Consider the following 17,010-nt stretch of genomic DNA (forward strand, 5'->3'; position numbering starts at 1 on the left):
AGGCTAAAAGAGGCCTTAAGAAGTTATTCAATATAATCTCCTGAATCCAGGCAAGTCTACATGACAATGTGCATAGAAGTAAAATCAAGACTTAAAATCTTTAAAATCACAAGGCAACTTCACAGCTTTCTCAATCACCCTTGTTTCAAGACATAACAATCATCTCAAATAGGTTATACACAAAAAATTACTGATCAAACATTCACAAAATATGCTTTGAATGAAATTAACATAGCAACAATTCACTCAGAGACATCTATATGGTAAAAACTATACCATAATACAAATCAGAAATAAGAGTTTAGGGTAAAAATTTGAAAAAGGTACAAATTTAAGGGCTGATAACCTAACTTTTCTTAAACTTGCTGCTGTCTCCAAAGTTGTGCTGTATCAATGACAGTCTTCCACAGTGCCTCTTCTCTATAAAGGTGAATATACCAAAACCAGTCCAACTGGGTAGTCATAGACTGTAACTAATGCAAGTCAGTTTTGTAAGGTGTATTTGATATTCCATCTACATAACCACGAACTGTCCTAAATAATAACCAGCCTATATTTAACCACAACCATAAATCTCATTCTGAATCAATTGAGGAAAATGCCTCAAAATTCTGATTTAATTCAATTTGAAAACCAATTCATTTCCATATAAACCATTTTTTAAAAAGGAAGCTGGAATAACATTCTGAATTATTCATAATCCTGGGAATCATTAATTTGGGCAGTGGTTGGAAACAGCATAAAAGAAATTATCAACCAACTTCTCTCACCTCTTATGTAAGAAAGAAACGTTACTTTAATAGTTAAGAAGGCAATGAACTGGCTGACAAGGGCCCATGGTCTATGGATGAATCTAGAGATGGGATTAGGGAATGGGACATCAACTTGTTTTGAGATGTAGAATCTTCAATATTTACCAAATCTTTTCCAGAGGTAATACCTTTGCTGGCTTGTCTTTCTTTTTTTCTCTCTGGTGAAACTATAAATTCTGAACTACCAATGCTCAATTTCTGTGACATTTCTACCACTGACACTGGAAAGAGCTTTGTTTTATAAAAAAATACACAAAGTACATTTTTTCTGAGAAGCAGATGAACAGTTGGGGCATTCTGTGGATTTTTTTACTACAGTTGCTAACAGCCATTTGCTTAACTCTGCAACAAAAGCAACTGGAAAGAAAGATGTTTCCACAGTTTGAGGAAAAGAACAAGACCAAAAAGGATAAGGGAAGCTGATGGAGAAAACTGTCACTTCCAAATGGTGAGATCCTTAGGTTAATAATGCACTAGACTTACAGTCACACATTAAAAGTTCACTCAGTATGACACACACTAGGTCCATCCACCTCACTACAAATAACTCAATTTCATTTCTTTTTATGACTGAGTAATATTCCACTGTATATATGTGCCACATCTTCTTTATCCATTCATCTGTTGAGGGACACTTAGGGTGCTTCCATGTCCTGGATAGTGTAAATAGAGCTGCAATGAACATTGTGGTACATGACTCTTTTTGAACTATGGTTTTCTCTGGGTATACGCCCAGTAGTGGGATTGCTGGGTCATATAGTAGTTCTATTTTTAGTTTTTTAAGGAACATCCATACTGTTCTCCATAGTGGCTGTATCAATTTACATTCCCACCAAGAGTGTAAGAGGCCATTCTGACCAGTGTGAGGTGATAGCTCATTGTAGATTTGATTTGTATTTCTCTAATGATTAGTGATGTTGAGCATCCTTTCATGTGTTTGTTGGCAATCTGTGTATCTTCTTTGGAGAAATGTCCATTTAGGTCTTCTGCCCATTTTGGGATAGGGTTGTTTTTTTTGATATTGAGCTGCATGAGCTGCTTGTATATTTTGGAGATTAATCCTTTGTCAGTTGCTTCATCTGCAAATATATTCTCCCATTCTGAGAGTTGTCTTTTCGTCTTGTTTATGTTTTCCTTTCCTGTGCAAAAGTTTTTAAGTTCCATTAGGTCCCATTTGTTTTTCTTTTCATTTCCATTTCTCAAAGAGGTGGGGTCAAAAAGGATCTTGCTGTGACTTACGTCAGAGTGTTCTGTGTATGTTTTCCTCTAAGAATTTTATAGTGTCTGGCCTTACATTTAGGTCTTTAATCCATTTTGAGTTTATTTTTGTGTATGGTGTTAGGAATTGTTCTAATTTCATTCTTTTACATGTAGCTGTCCAGTATTCCCAGCACCACTTATTGAAGAGGCTATCTTCTCTCCACTGTATATTCTTGCCTCCTTTATCAAAGATAAGGTGACCATATGTGCATAGGTTTACCTCTGGGCTTTCTATCTTGTTCCATTGATCTATATTTCTCTTTTTGGCCAGTACGATACTGCCTTGATTATTGTAGCTTTGTAGTATAGTCTGAGGTCAGGGAGCCTAATTCCTCCAGCTCCGTTTTTCTCTCTCAAGATTGCTTTGGCTATTCGGGGTCTTTTGTGTTTCCATACAAATTGTAAATTATTTTGTTGTAGTTCTGTGAAAAAAGCCAGTGGTAGTTTGATAGGGATTGCACTGAATCTGTAGATTGCTTTGGGTAGTACAGTCATTTTCACAATGTTGATCCTTCCAATCCAAGAACATGGTATATCTCTCCAAATGTTTGTATCATTTTTAATTTCTTTAATCAGTGTCTTACAGTTTTCTGCATATAGGTCTTTTGTCTCCTTAGGTAGGTTTATTCCTGGTATTTTATCCTTTTTGTTGCAATGGTGAATGGGAGTGTTTCCTTAATTTCTCTTTCAGATTTTTCATCATTAGTGTATAGGAATGCAAGAAATTTCTATGCATTAATTTTGTATCCTGCTACTTTATCAAATTCATTGATCAGCTCTAGTAGTTTTCTGGTAGCATGTTTAGGATTCTCTGTGTATAGTATCATGTCATATGCAAAGTGACAGTTTTACTTCTTTTCTGATTTGGATTACTGTTATTTCCTTTTCTTCTCTGATTGCTGTGGCTAAAACTTCCAAAACTATGTTGAATAACAGTGGTGAGAGTGGGTAACCTTTCCTTGTTCCTGATCTTAGTGGAAATGGTTTCAGTTTTTCACCATTGAAAACAATGTTGGCTGTGGGTCTGTCCTACATGGCCTTTATTATGTTGAGGTAGGTTCCCTCTATGCCCACTTTCTGGAGAGTTTTTATCATAAATGCATATTGAACTTTGTCAAAAGCTTTTTCTCCATCTATTGAGATGATCATATGGTTTTTCTCCTTCAATTTGTTAATATGGTTTATCACATTGATTGATTTGCGTATATTGAAGAATCCTTGCATTCCTGGGATAAACACCACTTGATCATGGTGTATGATCCTTATAATGTGCTGTTGGATTCTGTTTGCTAGTATTTTGTTGAGGATTTCTGCATCTACATTCATCAGTGATAATGGCCTATAGTTTTCTTCTATTGTGACATCTTTGTCTGGTTTTGGTATCAGGGTGATGGTAACCTTGGAGAATGAGTTTGGGAGTGTTCCTCCCTGTGCTATATTTTGGAAGAGTTTGAGAAGGATAGGTATTAGCTCTTCTCTAAATGTTTGATAGAATTCACCTGTGAAGCCGTCTGGTCCTGAGCTTTTGTTTGTTGCAAAATTTTTAATCACAGTTTCATTTTCAGTGCTTGTGATTAGTCTGTTTATATTTTCTATTTCTTCCTGGTTCAGTCTTGGAAGGTAGTTAGTTTTGTAAGAATTTTTCCAGTTTTTCCAGGTTGTCCATTTTATTGGCATATAATGGCTTGTAGTAATCTCTCATGATCCTTTGTATTTCTTCAGTGTCTCCTTTTCATTTCTAACTCTATTGATTTGAGTCTTCTCCCTTTTTTTCTTGATGAGTCTTCCTAACAGTTTATCAATTTTGTTTATCTTCTCAAATAACCAGCTCTTTGTTTTACTGATCTTTGCTATTGTTTTCATTTCTTTTTCATTTGTTTTTTGATCTGATCTTTATGATTTCTTTCCTTCTGCTAACTTTGGGGTTTTTTCTTCTTCTTCCTCTAATTGCTTTAGGTGTAAGGTTAGGCTGTTTGAGATTTTTGTTTCTTGAGGTAGGATTGTATTGCTATAAACTTCCCTCTTAGAACTGCTTTTGCTCCACCCCATAGGTTTTGGGTTGTCGTCACTTGATTATTTAGTAGTATACTATTTAGCCTCCACGTGTTTGTATTTTTTACAGTTTTTTTTTCCTGTAATTGATATCTAGTCTCATAGTGTTGTGTTTGGAAAAGATACTTGATACAATTTCAGTTTTCTTAAATTTCCCAAGGCTTGATTTATGACCCAACATATGTCTATCCTGGAGAATGTTCCATGAGCACTTGAGAAGAAAGTGTATTCTGTTGTTTTTGGATGTAATGTCCTATAAATATTAGGTCCATCTTGTTTAATGTATCATTTAAAGCTTGTGTTTCCTTATTTATTTTCATTTTGGATGATCTGTCCATTGGTGAAAGTGGGGTGTAAATATCGCCTACTATGATTGTGTTACTGTTGATTTCCCCTTTTACGGCTGTTAGCATTTGGCTTAGGTGTTGAGGTGCTCCTATGTTGGGTACATAAATATTTACAATTCTTATATCTTCTTCTTGGATTGATCCTTGATCATTATGTAGTGTCCTTCTTTGTCTCTTGTAATAGTCTTTATTTTCAAGTCTATTTTGTGGATATGAGAATTGCTACTCCAGCTTTCTTTTGATTTCCATTTGCATGGAATATCTTTCTCCATCCCCTCACTTTCAGTCTGTATGTGTCCCTAGGTCTGAAGTGGTTCTCTTGTAGACAGTATATATAGGGTCTTGTTTTTGTATCCATGCAGCCAGTCTATGTCTTTTGGTTGGAGCATTTAATCCATTTACATTTAAGGTAATTATCGATATGTATCTTCCTTTTCCCATTTTCTTAATTGTTTTGGGTTTGTTATTGTAGGTCTTTTCCTTCTCTTGTGTTTCTTGCCTAGAGAAGTTCCTTTAGCATTTGTTGTAAAACTGGTTTGGTGGTGCTGAATTTTCTCAGCTTTTGCTTGTCTGTAAATGTTTTAATTTCTCTGTTAAATCTGAATGAGATCCTTGCTGGGTAATCTTGGTTGTAGGTTTTTCCCTTTCATCACTTTAAACATGTCCTGCCACTCCCTTCTGGCTTGCAGTTTCTGCTGAAAGATCAGCTGTTATCCTTATGGGGATTCCCTTCTATGTTATTTGTTGCTTTTCCCTTGCTGCTTTTAATATTTTTTCTTTGTAGCTAATGTGTGATAGTTTGATTAATATGTGTCTCGGTGTGTTTCTCTTTGGGTTTATCTTGTATGGGACTCTGTGAGCTTCCTGGACTTGACTATTTACTTTTCCATGTTAGGGAAGTTTTCAACTATAGTCTCTTCAAATATTTTCTCAGACCCTTTTTTCTTCTTCTTCTGGGACCCCTATAATTCAAATGTTGGTGTGTTTAATGTTGTCCCAGAGGTCTCTGTGACTGTCCTCAATTCTTTTCACTCTTTTTTCTTTATTTTGCTCTCTGGCAGTTATTTCCACCATTTTATCTTCCAGCTCACTTATCCGTTCTTCTGCCTCAGTTATTCTGCTAGTGATTCCTTCTAAAGTATTTTTAATTTCAGTACTTGTGTTGTTCATCACTGCTTGTTTGCTGTTTATTTCTTCTAGATCCTTGTTAAATGTTTCTTGTATTTTCACCTATCTGTTTCCGAGATTTTGGATCATCTTTAGTATAATTACTCTGAATTCTTTTTCAGGTAGGTTGCCTATTTTGTCTTCATTTATTTGGTGTTGTAGGTTTTTACTGTGCTCCTTCATCTGTAACGTATTTTTTTGTCGTTTGTTTTTTTTTTGACGGGTGGGGCTGTATTCCTGTCTTACTGGTTGTTTGGCCTGAGGCGTCCAACACTGGAGTTTGCAGGCAGTTGGATGGAGCGGGGTCTTGGTGCTGAGATTAGGACCTCCGGGAGGCCTCACTCCGATTAATATACCCTGGGGTTTGAGGTTCTCTGTTAGTCCAGTGGTTTGGACTCAGAGCTCCCACCACAGGAGCTCGGGCCCAACCTCTGGAATAGGAACCAAGATCCTGCAAGCTGCAGGGCGCGGCAAAAAAAAAAAAAAAAAAAAAAAAAAGAAAAAGAAGAAAGATTAAAAAGCAGTACAATATCAAAGAATAAAAAACAAAATAAATTTAGAAAGATAAAAAATATATTAGGAAAAATAAAAATATAATTGAAACAACTGCCAGAAGGTAAAATAAAACCATAACAGAAAAAAGAAAAAAGGGGCAGGGGGGATGGCCAGGGGAACAAGCCAAAAGAAGAGAATAACAAGTATAAAGAATAAAATAAAATTAGAAACATAAAAGATTAGGAAAACTAAAATATAAATGAATGAACAACAATGAATCAACAAGGTAGAATAGAACTCCAATCTAAAAGAGGAAAAAAGAAGAAAGGAAAAAAAAGAAGAAAAATAGCCTTGGCTATGGGTTCAGAGTTTAGGCAGGTGTGGAACTTAGGCAGGCGTGGGGTTAGGGTGGGGCAGGACCTAGGCGGGTGGGGGGGTGACGTTTGAGCATAGGGCCAGGCCTAGGCTCAGGACCCACAGCTGGAAAAGGCCTTGGGGGCAGGCCTTAGGCAGGGCGACGTTCAAGCATGGGGCGGAGCCTCTGCTTAGGACCCAGTCTGTGGGGGTTCCTCTCGTCCTCGTAGATGTTTGTGGTCCACCACCGGTGCTTGGTAGGTGCCCTAGTTGTGCAGAGACACAAATTCTGCATCCTCCTAGTCCACCATCTTGATTCTGCCCTCTGCCGAGTACCTTCTTGCTTCAGTTTCTGATATATCTGTTGCCCTGGGCCATCGGGCAGGCTGGCTCCTGACTGGCATGCACACTCGCGCTGGTGGTCATGAAGACCGGAATTCTGCACCTGGAGAAACTTTTCGGTCTGCTGGGCAGCCACAGGGAGGTGGACGGGGGCAGTACTATGTTTTATGTTAAGTTCTCAGCTTGCAAAATTTTAGAATACAACGGATTATAAAGTTTACTCCAAACTTATGTGAGGGCAGGCCTATTGTTATGAACTCCCAGAGAAGATCTTTTTTTTTATTCAGAGCTCAAGAGAAAACAGACAAGCTTCTTGTTCTGATGGGCAAAGATTGTTCTCCTACACCCTTTCATTAAGGGTGTAGCTTTCTGAGGTTCCAGAGAGCTACAAAAGGTGGTATGTCTCAATTACACTTTTCTATCACATATAGACAAATTTTTATTGTTTTTTTGTGACCATTAATTCACAGGAAATGTGGTTACTGATACAGGCAAACCCTGTCCCTGAAAATGACCACAGCCAACAGTTAACTGGTCTTCTGTTAGCTACCTATTCATTTTTTGGTCTCTGAGTACCTCCCTTACATATTCTGACCTCATGTAATCATTGAAAAGGAAGTCTATTAAGCAATTCTATTGTAGACAGTCTATGAAGCATCTTTGTAGCAGGATGGATTTCAAGCTATCCAGTCAAGAATGGATGTCTACACTGATTTTTAAATGGGTGTGATATTGTGATTATAGTAAGAAATATATATTTTGGTCTTCATCCAAGGTTCCTGCCACATAGCTCCTATCACACTTGTAATTTCCTATATGAGCTATAGGTGTATCTTTTGTTATAATATTTAGTTTTGTCCTATTTCCAGAAATAGCTTCAGGGTGATAAAGATGAAGTGAATGTCTTGTTATTCATAACAAGCCCTTTCAGCCACACCTGAGTTTATGTTAATGAGGAGACTTTTGGAAAGCCCCTAAGGATGGGGGCTGGTTGTTACAGGAACCAACCTTAGGATGTGAGGTTCAGAACTTTCAGCCCTATCTCCCAGACCTCTGGGGCCGGAGACTGACTTAATCACCAAAGGCCAATGTGTTACTCATTCATGCTTACATAATGAAGCCTCCACAAAAATCCCTGAACCAGGAGCTTAAGAGAGCTTCCAAGTTTGTGAACGTGGCATACCTGGAGAGGGCATGGGAGCTCGGCAACCCTTTCCCCATACCTTGACCTATGCATCTCTTCTGGCTGTTCCTGAGTTACAGCCTTTTACAAAAAACTGGTGATCTAGTAAGTAAACTCTTTTCCTGAGTCTGTGTGCTGCTCTGACAAATTAACTGAACCTGAGGAAGGGGATGTGGAAACCTCTGATTTATAGCCAGTCCTCAGAAGCACAGGTAACAACCTGGACTTGAAACTGGAGTCAGAAAGGGGTTGGAGGGTGTGGGTTCTTGTGGGACTGAGCCCTTAACCTGTGGAATCTAACACTATTTCTCCAGGCAGACAGTATCAGAACTGGATTAAACTGTAGGACACCAAGCTAGGTGTCCAGAGAGTTGGAGAATTGTTTGGTGTTGGGGGGAAAACCCATATGCATATAGTCACACAACTGCCAGAAGTATTGAGATCTTAAAGAAACACAGGAGTGCTTTTCCCTAGACAATGGATAACATCATAATTTAATCACAGAGAAAATCAGGGTCAATCTAGTCACTTTTAGAACTTTCAAGGTGCTGAGAAATTTTGTTTTTATTCATTACCTGACTTACACTAAATTGTTGGTCCACATTATTACTTCCTTGTTTCTGGGTTATACATTACTCTCTACCCATGGCCTTAGGAAGAGTACAGTGTGCTTTCCTGCTCCTTCACTTTGGGTTTGTCCACGTGACCTGCTTTGGCCAACAGACTATTAATGGAAGCAACACAAACAGAGGCTTAAAATGTGTTTGAATGGTTGCACTCGCTCTTTTGCTTTTCTGCTATTGCTATGATACCATGTCTCAGGTAGCCTCCTGGTCCCAGAAGAGAGGTACACGGACCAGAACCCAGACTGTGGAGTTCAAGTTTAGCCTAGAACAGCAGAACTCAAACTGACATGCAGATGCATGAGAAAGAAATACATGTCGCTATAAACCACTAAATTTGGGTAGTTTTTCATGTACATTACTGTGAAAATAGCTGACCAATATATTTACTTTGTGAGTAGTTCTTAGGCCCTTTCCCTAAAGCGAAGCACTTGAAATGTATTAGTCTAAGTCTTTTAACCTGAAATTTTTTGATCTGCTCAACAGACTAGGTTAAATTAGTTATACTATATTAATACATAATGATTTGCCTTGGAGTCTGTCAATAACATCTAATATAAAATGGAGTACCAACCTGGTATTTATGTAAGAAGGAAAGATCGGTAGTTTCATTTAAAGATATAGAAGATGATGTGACATGAACATATGGATTTAATTCTGCAATACGTTGAAGTACAGCTTCAGCCCTAAAAAAAGAAAAGAAAAGAAAAAGAAAAAGAAAAAAGACTTTTACTACTCTTTTGTTCAACAAATATACTCAATCTTTCAAACTTGGACACTTTGATGACATCAGAAGAACCTGAATGTTACAAAATTTCATGGGAATTTAAACTGGAGAGGAATAAAAGAAGTTAAAACTTATTTTTACTATACAATCTTGAGATGTAGCATACTGTCATATTCCATAGTAAGTCACATAATCTCAAAGTGTACCCTTATAGGTCAATGCTCCTTAAGGCTCTTAATGATTCAGCAATAATAAAGACCTACTTAAATAATCTTAAAGAAATGCATTTCTAGGTAGCAATGTGAATGTATTAAATTTTTGACAAATATAAATAATTAAATGTCAACACTTACTTATCTACAGTAGAGTGAATTTATGGTGATGAGTTAAACAACTATGATTGAACTGGTGTTCTGGATACAGAAAATATCCTAAGTAACTACAACAGTAAAAAAAAAAAAAATCCTATGATAATACATCAAAATATCTTATCTTCACCTGTTTCTCATACTAACAACATCATCTTCACAGAGAAAGAAGTTGGTTCCTAGATCCCATGCTTGGCATTCTTCTGTATCATGAATTGTAAGTGCCTTCAAAAAAGAGAAAAATATCTGTTAAAGTCAGGAGTAAGACAAGGATTCTCACTATTTCCAATACTATTTACACTGACTTGGAAGAATTATCTAATTAGACAATAGAAAGTAATTAAAGTCCTAGTAATTGGAAAGGTTATAAAGTTAGATCCATTCACAGATGATATGACTATATACATCTGGAAACCCAGAAAAGTTCATGGAAAAACTACTTTATTTTTTTTTTATAATGCAAAATAATTTTTAATGCTAGTATATGATTTTTTTTGCCAGAGATTACTGTTACATTAACTTGAATATAGCTTCATTATTCAACTGTCAACTGTGAAGTGAGATAAGACAAATGTTAAAAGCAGGGTTTTGATTACTTAACACAGTAAAATTGTAATTCCAAGTTACAGAGATGTTCATGTAATGATAGTTTTAAGCTACTGGCTAATAGCTGTATACTGATGATAATAAGAATAATACTTTCCACTTATGACATTTATCAATAACAATTCTCAATTAATTAAGTAAAAAATAATTAACATGATGGTCATATTGTAATTCCAAATAAATATACTATATGCTTGCTGTAGGTGTGTGTATATGTACTTTATTTTTCAGATAGTACTGAACCCTAGTTGACTTTTAAAAATGAATAAATTAGGCATATTACCATGCACTTACATCACCAGGGTGCCTTTATGCTATATGAAAAACTACTTTAAAAAACAGTAAGAGAATTTAAGTTTAGAAAAGTAGCACGTTATATACAAAGTAGCACGTTATATATATGTTATATACAACATATATACAAAGATTTTAAATAGTCACATAAACTAACATTTCCAAATGGTCATGTTCTAAGTAAGAAAGAAAACTAACTGGAAAATATATTTTTAACTTATATTTCAAGCCACAAATCTCATAGAAAAAGGGGAAAGGTATATGAACGCAGAGTATACTGAAAAAGAAATACATAGGGCCCTTCAAAATATTTAAGCATGTTCAACCTTGCTCAAGAATGAAACACCTTTTCTCATTCATCAGAATGGCATAAATCCAAATTGGTGAGAGTGAAGTAAATCAGGCATTTCCATACATTACTGGTGGGAATATGAAGTAGCACAAAACCTCAAAGGAAAAAAAATTAGCATTCTTTAGCAAAATTACAAGTACATTTCTCCTTTGACACAGCAATCCCACTTTTAAGAATCTATCACAAAGACACAATGGAAATAATACAAAAATACATATGTACAAGACTCTTAGCTGCAGCACTATGTGTAATAGAAACAGACTGGAAATAATCAAAATGTCCACCATCGAGGAACTGGGTATAATTACGTATGATACATCAACACAACATATATCCATGCAGCTATGAAAAAAATAAGTGAAAAAATATATTTATCACCATGAAGTAATACCAGGATATGCTGGTATGTGATAAAAAGCAAGGTAGAAGTATGGCACTTTACCTAAGAAAGGCAGGTGGGGATAAATATGTACACACACACGTACAGATTTGCATGTCTATATGTACGTATTTGCTTATATTTAAAAACAGATTAAAAAAAGAAGGCAATCTAATAAGGGAAGGAGGAAACAGGGTAGAGAGATGCTAGACTTCTCTGAATATACTTTGCTTTATAAATTTGACTTTGAATTACATGTCTCATATAATAATAAAACTAAATCAAATTAAAAAAGCAATCCCTAAAAATCCAAAGTAAAATGAATAAATGGACAAAACTATCTATTTGAATTTGTTACATAATTACACAAAGGAATTATTTAAAGAGACTTAAGAAAGCAGTTAATTTGTCTGCCAAATCCAGATGGGATACTAAGGATAAAAAAAAAATTATTTTAAACTGTTTTCAATAATCATATTGTTATTAATAATGCTGGAACTGTTATTCCAAAACTGTGTCATAGATATAATAGGATATAATATAGGATAAAGCAAATAAGTAATCAGGTTCATGTCATTAAGACCCAAAACCTTATAGTAAGAGAAGAGATACAAATATAAAATCTAAGAAGTAAATAAGTAAATATCCTGTAATCCTAAACTTGAAACTCAGAAATTTCAGTGTTCATTCACAATGAGTGTTCTAGCTCTGTCCACTGGTAAGACTTTACAGGCAGTGACAACCAAAGAATACTGGGGTAGTGTCAAAAGGACTCAAGGACTTCAAAAGCAAAGATGAAACAATCTGAGCATCAATGACTCAAAACACATCAAATATGTTTAAATCCATCATGATGTTCACATACACACATACCACCCAAGTTTCACCTGTCACTGTTGAGGGATCAGAGAAAACCAGTGATTTTGAAAAGTAGTAAATAAAGGGGGAAAATCAAGTATTTATCTTGCCTTTTACACATGCACTAACTATATGTAGCGAAACCAAACAAGTGATGAATGGAAACTTTTCTTTCTAAAATATTATTCCCATTAACAAATGAAATAGAAATGACAGAAATAGAATATCACAGCCCCAATAAAATAATGATCTAGGCAGTGATCATTAACAGGTAGTAATAATCACAAAAAAAGATAACAGAATATTATTTCCTCCTGATGGGAGAACACAATATCACTTGTGAAGCAGTAGTGCCAAAAGAATCAAATCTGAATCTGATTCTCTGGATATAACGACCAGTTTATAAGAAATACAGAGATGGAGGTATATGTGACAAATGACCTGATTTCTTTAAAAAGTAAATTGAAAGGAAGAAAAAGAATCAGGGAAGGGAAATCTATTGATTCAAAGAAACCAAGTCCAGTATATGGACTTTACTTGGATCCTGATTAGAACTAAACAAATTAAAGAAAAATTCTTTCTTTAGATGATTGGGAAAATATGGACTCTAACTAGATACTTGACAATTGTGGTAGGTAGGCTTCAAAGATACTCCAATGATTCCCACTTCCTGATATTCAGGCCTTTGTGCAATCCCGTCTCCTCCTAGTGACTTGCTTTTAAGGACTACAGCATAGCTGATGGAACGTCACTTCTGAGATTAGGTTACAAAAGACTGCGATTTATCTTGCTAGCACATTCCCTTTTTTTCTTTTTGCAGTACGCGGGCCTCTCACTGTTGTGGCCTCTCCTGTTGTGGAGCACAGGCTTCGGACGCGCAGGCTCAGCGGCCATGGCTCACAGGCCTAGCTGCTCTGCAGTATGTGGGATCTTCCCTGACCGGGGCACGAACCCGTGTCCCCTGCATCGGTAGGTGGACTCTCAACCACTGCGCCACCAGGGAAGCCTCTCCCTTTCTTGTCTTTTGCTTGCTTACTCCGATGGAACAAGCTGCCAAATTGTGAGCTGCCCTATGAAGAGGGCCACATGGCAAGGAACTGAGGGTGACCTCCGACTAATAGCCAGCAAGGGACTGAGGTGGGAATGTTGAACGACACAACCTTGCCACTGAATCCTATCAATGACTACATGGGCAGGTTTGGGAAGCAGATCCTTTCCCTAGCCTCAAGATGACTGCAGGTCCTGCCAATATTGGTGACTGGAGCTTTGTGAGAGATCCTCAGAGGAATCTGCTAAGTTGCACCTGATTCCTGCCCCAAAGAAACTGAGGTAAATGCTGTTGTTTAAGTTGCTAAGTTTTGTTTAAAGATAACAATGATCTTAAAAAAACTGTTAACGTTTTTAGGTGTGGAAGTGATACTGTGGTTATGTTTTCTAAAGGCACCCTTATCTTTTAGAGCTATATAGTAAAATATTTAAGAATGATATAATAGGATGTCTGAGATTGATATTAAAATAATTTGGCGGTTGGGGGCAGTGGGGAATGGGAAGAAGATACATGAAACAAATTTGTCTATGAGCTAATAACTGCAGGTGCACGATGGATACATGGGGTTTTGCTAACACTATTCTCTTTTTTTGGATAATTTTGAAATTTTCTGTAATAAAAAGTTTTTTAAAAGGAGGAAAATAGAGAATTATGACAATTTTGCTACTAAATGAAGAAGCAATAATTAGGCCAAAGTGTAACTAATATTACCACTACGGATGAGGGGAAAAAAAAAAAGAGTTCATAACAAACAAACAATTCTTCTTACCAAGGACATTTACTCACCTTAATCCCTGCAAGAACAAGATTCTTTGCTGTAAAGGGGGAAGAAAAAAAAAAGGAATAGCTTAATATTAGGAATTGTATATTAGATATGTCTTCATGGAGTTTGGTTAAATCTCTGACTGAATAATTTTAACTTTTTACTACCTAAGAAATATAGGTTCCTTAGAAAATATGGATGAACAAAAAGAAAAAAAATAAAATTTTCCATAATCAAACCACACTGAGATAATCATTCTTAAAATTTCAGTGTATGCTTTCAGACATGCTGTTATGAATGTGTGCATGTGTGCTCTACCATAATGAATTAATGGATACAGAGAAAGATCATTAATACCTATCAACATCACAAAAAGAGAAGCAGGAGAGTCATTACTGGCTCCTTGTGGAAGAATGTAACAGTATGAAATACTCTTGCCCCAGCTGCCCCCCCACCCAAAATCAAAACTGAATCTGATCAAAGTTTTGGGTCTAATTTCCTTTATAGAAAATAATACAAGGGAAAGGAATTGAATTATTTAAATTATGTTGCTCAAAAGCATCATATAAAATTATGAATAAAAATACTGCTTACCAATTTCCAAACCAAGACCACCCATACCACTTAAGAAAACATGGGACTTGGCCATCTTCTGCATTGCTGTGTCTCCAAGAACGTACCTCTGTCGACTACATGTAAAACACAATGAAATATTATTTTACCAAAATTGTCTATCCTTTTAAAATCATTTGCGAACTAATAACCTGGCAGCTAGATCCTGCCCACAGACTTGTTTTGGATCACTTGCATAGTGCTTAGAAGTTCTGAATTAATGTCAAATATATGACATATTTTGAAAAATTAGATTTGGCACCACAGTCCACATTCCCTTATGGCTACAGAGTTGAGTAGGAGTTGCCCTGTTCAGAGAGGGAGGACTATGTGATCTAGATTTGCCACAGTTCCCATCCTTCTCCTCTCATTTACTACCTCGGTGGCCACCACAGGCATCTGAGTTTGCCACTTCCACTTAAAGCCTTTCACTGTGAAAAGGATTTCTCAGGCAAAAAAATTGGTTTCCTTCTTGGAGTTTAGATGACTTAAAGTTAAGTAGTTTTTAAACATTATTTTAAATATAAAAGCTGATAAATTATATAAAGGACCTTGTTAAGTCATCCATCCTAACAGTCACAAGGCAGTATCAGGATGGGAATTTCAAAAAATACACATTGGCAATTTAAAAAAGTTAGATATAGTAATAAAGTCAATAGTAAGAATTTATTTGAAAGAACATTGATTAACTTGATGCTATACTAGTTTTTGAAGATAGGGGCATTCTAATGGCTTCTCACCAGAATTATTTTGAAAGATGAGTTCAGTATAAATAAATAATTCCAGAGCCCCTTGGGTTGCAAGTATTTCTTTTGGAATTGACACACACGCACATTTACAGATGCTGGTTTAATGTATGTTTGTTTAATATATAGATGTTTATTTAATTTCCATATTTCATCTATTGATATTCAATATAAAAGCCTGAAAAGGGGTCTCTTGTTTAGTAAGAAGAAACTTTATAAACACAAGCTATCTTTACTATTTCCGTCCTTATTCCCTATAATATATAATAAAAGCTACACTTTTCTTCTTTGTTTTTTTAAAATTTATTTTATTGAAGTATAGTTAACTTACAATGTTGTTAGTTTCTACTATACAGCAAAGTGATTCAGTTATACATATATATATTCTTTTTTTATATTCTTTTCTATCATGGCTTATTATAGGATACTGAATATAGTTCCCTGTGCTATACAGTAGGACCTTGTTGTTTAACCATTCTATATATATAAGTTTGTGTCTGCTAATCCGAAACTTCCAATCCATCCCTTCCCCACAGTAACCACAAGTCTGTTCTCTATTAGACTTTTCTTTTTAAATTGGTATTCACCATTTCTGCTTCAGAGATAAAATCGATTTATTTATTTATGAAATTTTTATTGAACATCTACTATGGTATGTATGGAACAGTGTATTATATAGTCTTACAACCCTTATTTGTGTATTCCTAAACAATATATTTAAGTTTTGTCTGTTTTGGAACTTTATATAAACAGGATCATTTGAATACTTTTATGAGTTATTCATATCAACGTAGCTGTTCATTAATTTTCATTTCATGTTGTATTCTATTATACTGTACTAGTCTATTGTGATAATATACCATAATTTAGCTATTCTACAGTTTTGGACAGTTACCAATAATGAGACTATGAGTATTCTTATATATGTGTCATGGTACAAGTGTAGTAGTTTCTATAGCACATATATCTAGGAGAGGAAATGCAGGGTTAACTATTAGATAACGCCAAACTGTTTTCCAAAGTGGATGTACCAAAAAATACACATGTGGAACTTTACCTGATCTTAAACAGCATACCAAATTTTGATCCATAGTACCTTAAATTACTATTCTACAATTTTAATGATTCTTTTTTTGACTTATGGGTTCACCTGAAGTGTATTTTTAAATTTCTAATTTTATGAGGAATTTTACAATTATATTTTGTATTGACTTCTAGCTTAAATGTATTGTGAATAGACATCACAATCTATATAATTTTCACTCTTTAATATTTGAGAATTTCTTTGGTCAATTTTACAAATGTTCCATGGGTTCTTGAAAAGAATGTGTACTCTACAGTTGTTAGGTACAACATTCCTTATATGTGCATTAAATTAATCTTAATAATCATGTTGGTGAAATCTGTACCTGTTCTGACTTTTGTGTTCACTTATTCTCTTGATTACTAAAAGCAACATTTAAAAAATGCCCCACTATGATTGTAAATTTGTCTATCCTCCTTATATATCAGTACCTGAACAGTGCTGACATGTAAGAATAACAGCTAAAACTCAGTGTTTATTACACACCATGCACTGTTTTAGTGTTTTATTGTATTAACTCATTTAATCCTCACAAAAA

General features: G+C 35.4%; 1 protein-coding gene across 1 annotated transcript in view; it reads right to left on the minus strand.

Moving 5' to 3' along the window:
• Positions 1 to 17,010, minus strand: part of UBA6 (ubiquitin like modifier activating enzyme 6) — a gene marked incomplete at its 5' end in the record, with an annotated part of 96,647 nt that overhangs the window by 55,079 nt on the left and 24,558 nt on the right. The window contains 4 exons of the mRNA XM_079716576.1: positions 9,210 to 9,321; positions 9,861 to 9,955; positions 14,054 to 14,082; positions 14,625 to 14,719. Of these exons, the coding sequence (XP_079572702.1) occupies positions 9,210 to 9,321; positions 9,861 to 9,955; positions 14,054 to 14,082; positions 14,625 to 14,719 (331 nt within the window). The remainder of the gene's footprint in view (positions 1 to 9,209; positions 9,322 to 9,860; positions 9,956 to 14,053; positions 14,083 to 14,624; positions 14,720 to 17,010) is intronic.

Source organism: Hyperoodon ampullatus (genome assembly GCF_949752795.1).
Source record: "Hyperoodon ampullatus genome assembly, chromosome: 1".
NCBI classification, from domain to species: Eukaryota; Metazoa; Chordata; class Mammalia; order Artiodactyla; family Ziphiidae; genus Hyperoodon; species Hyperoodon ampullatus.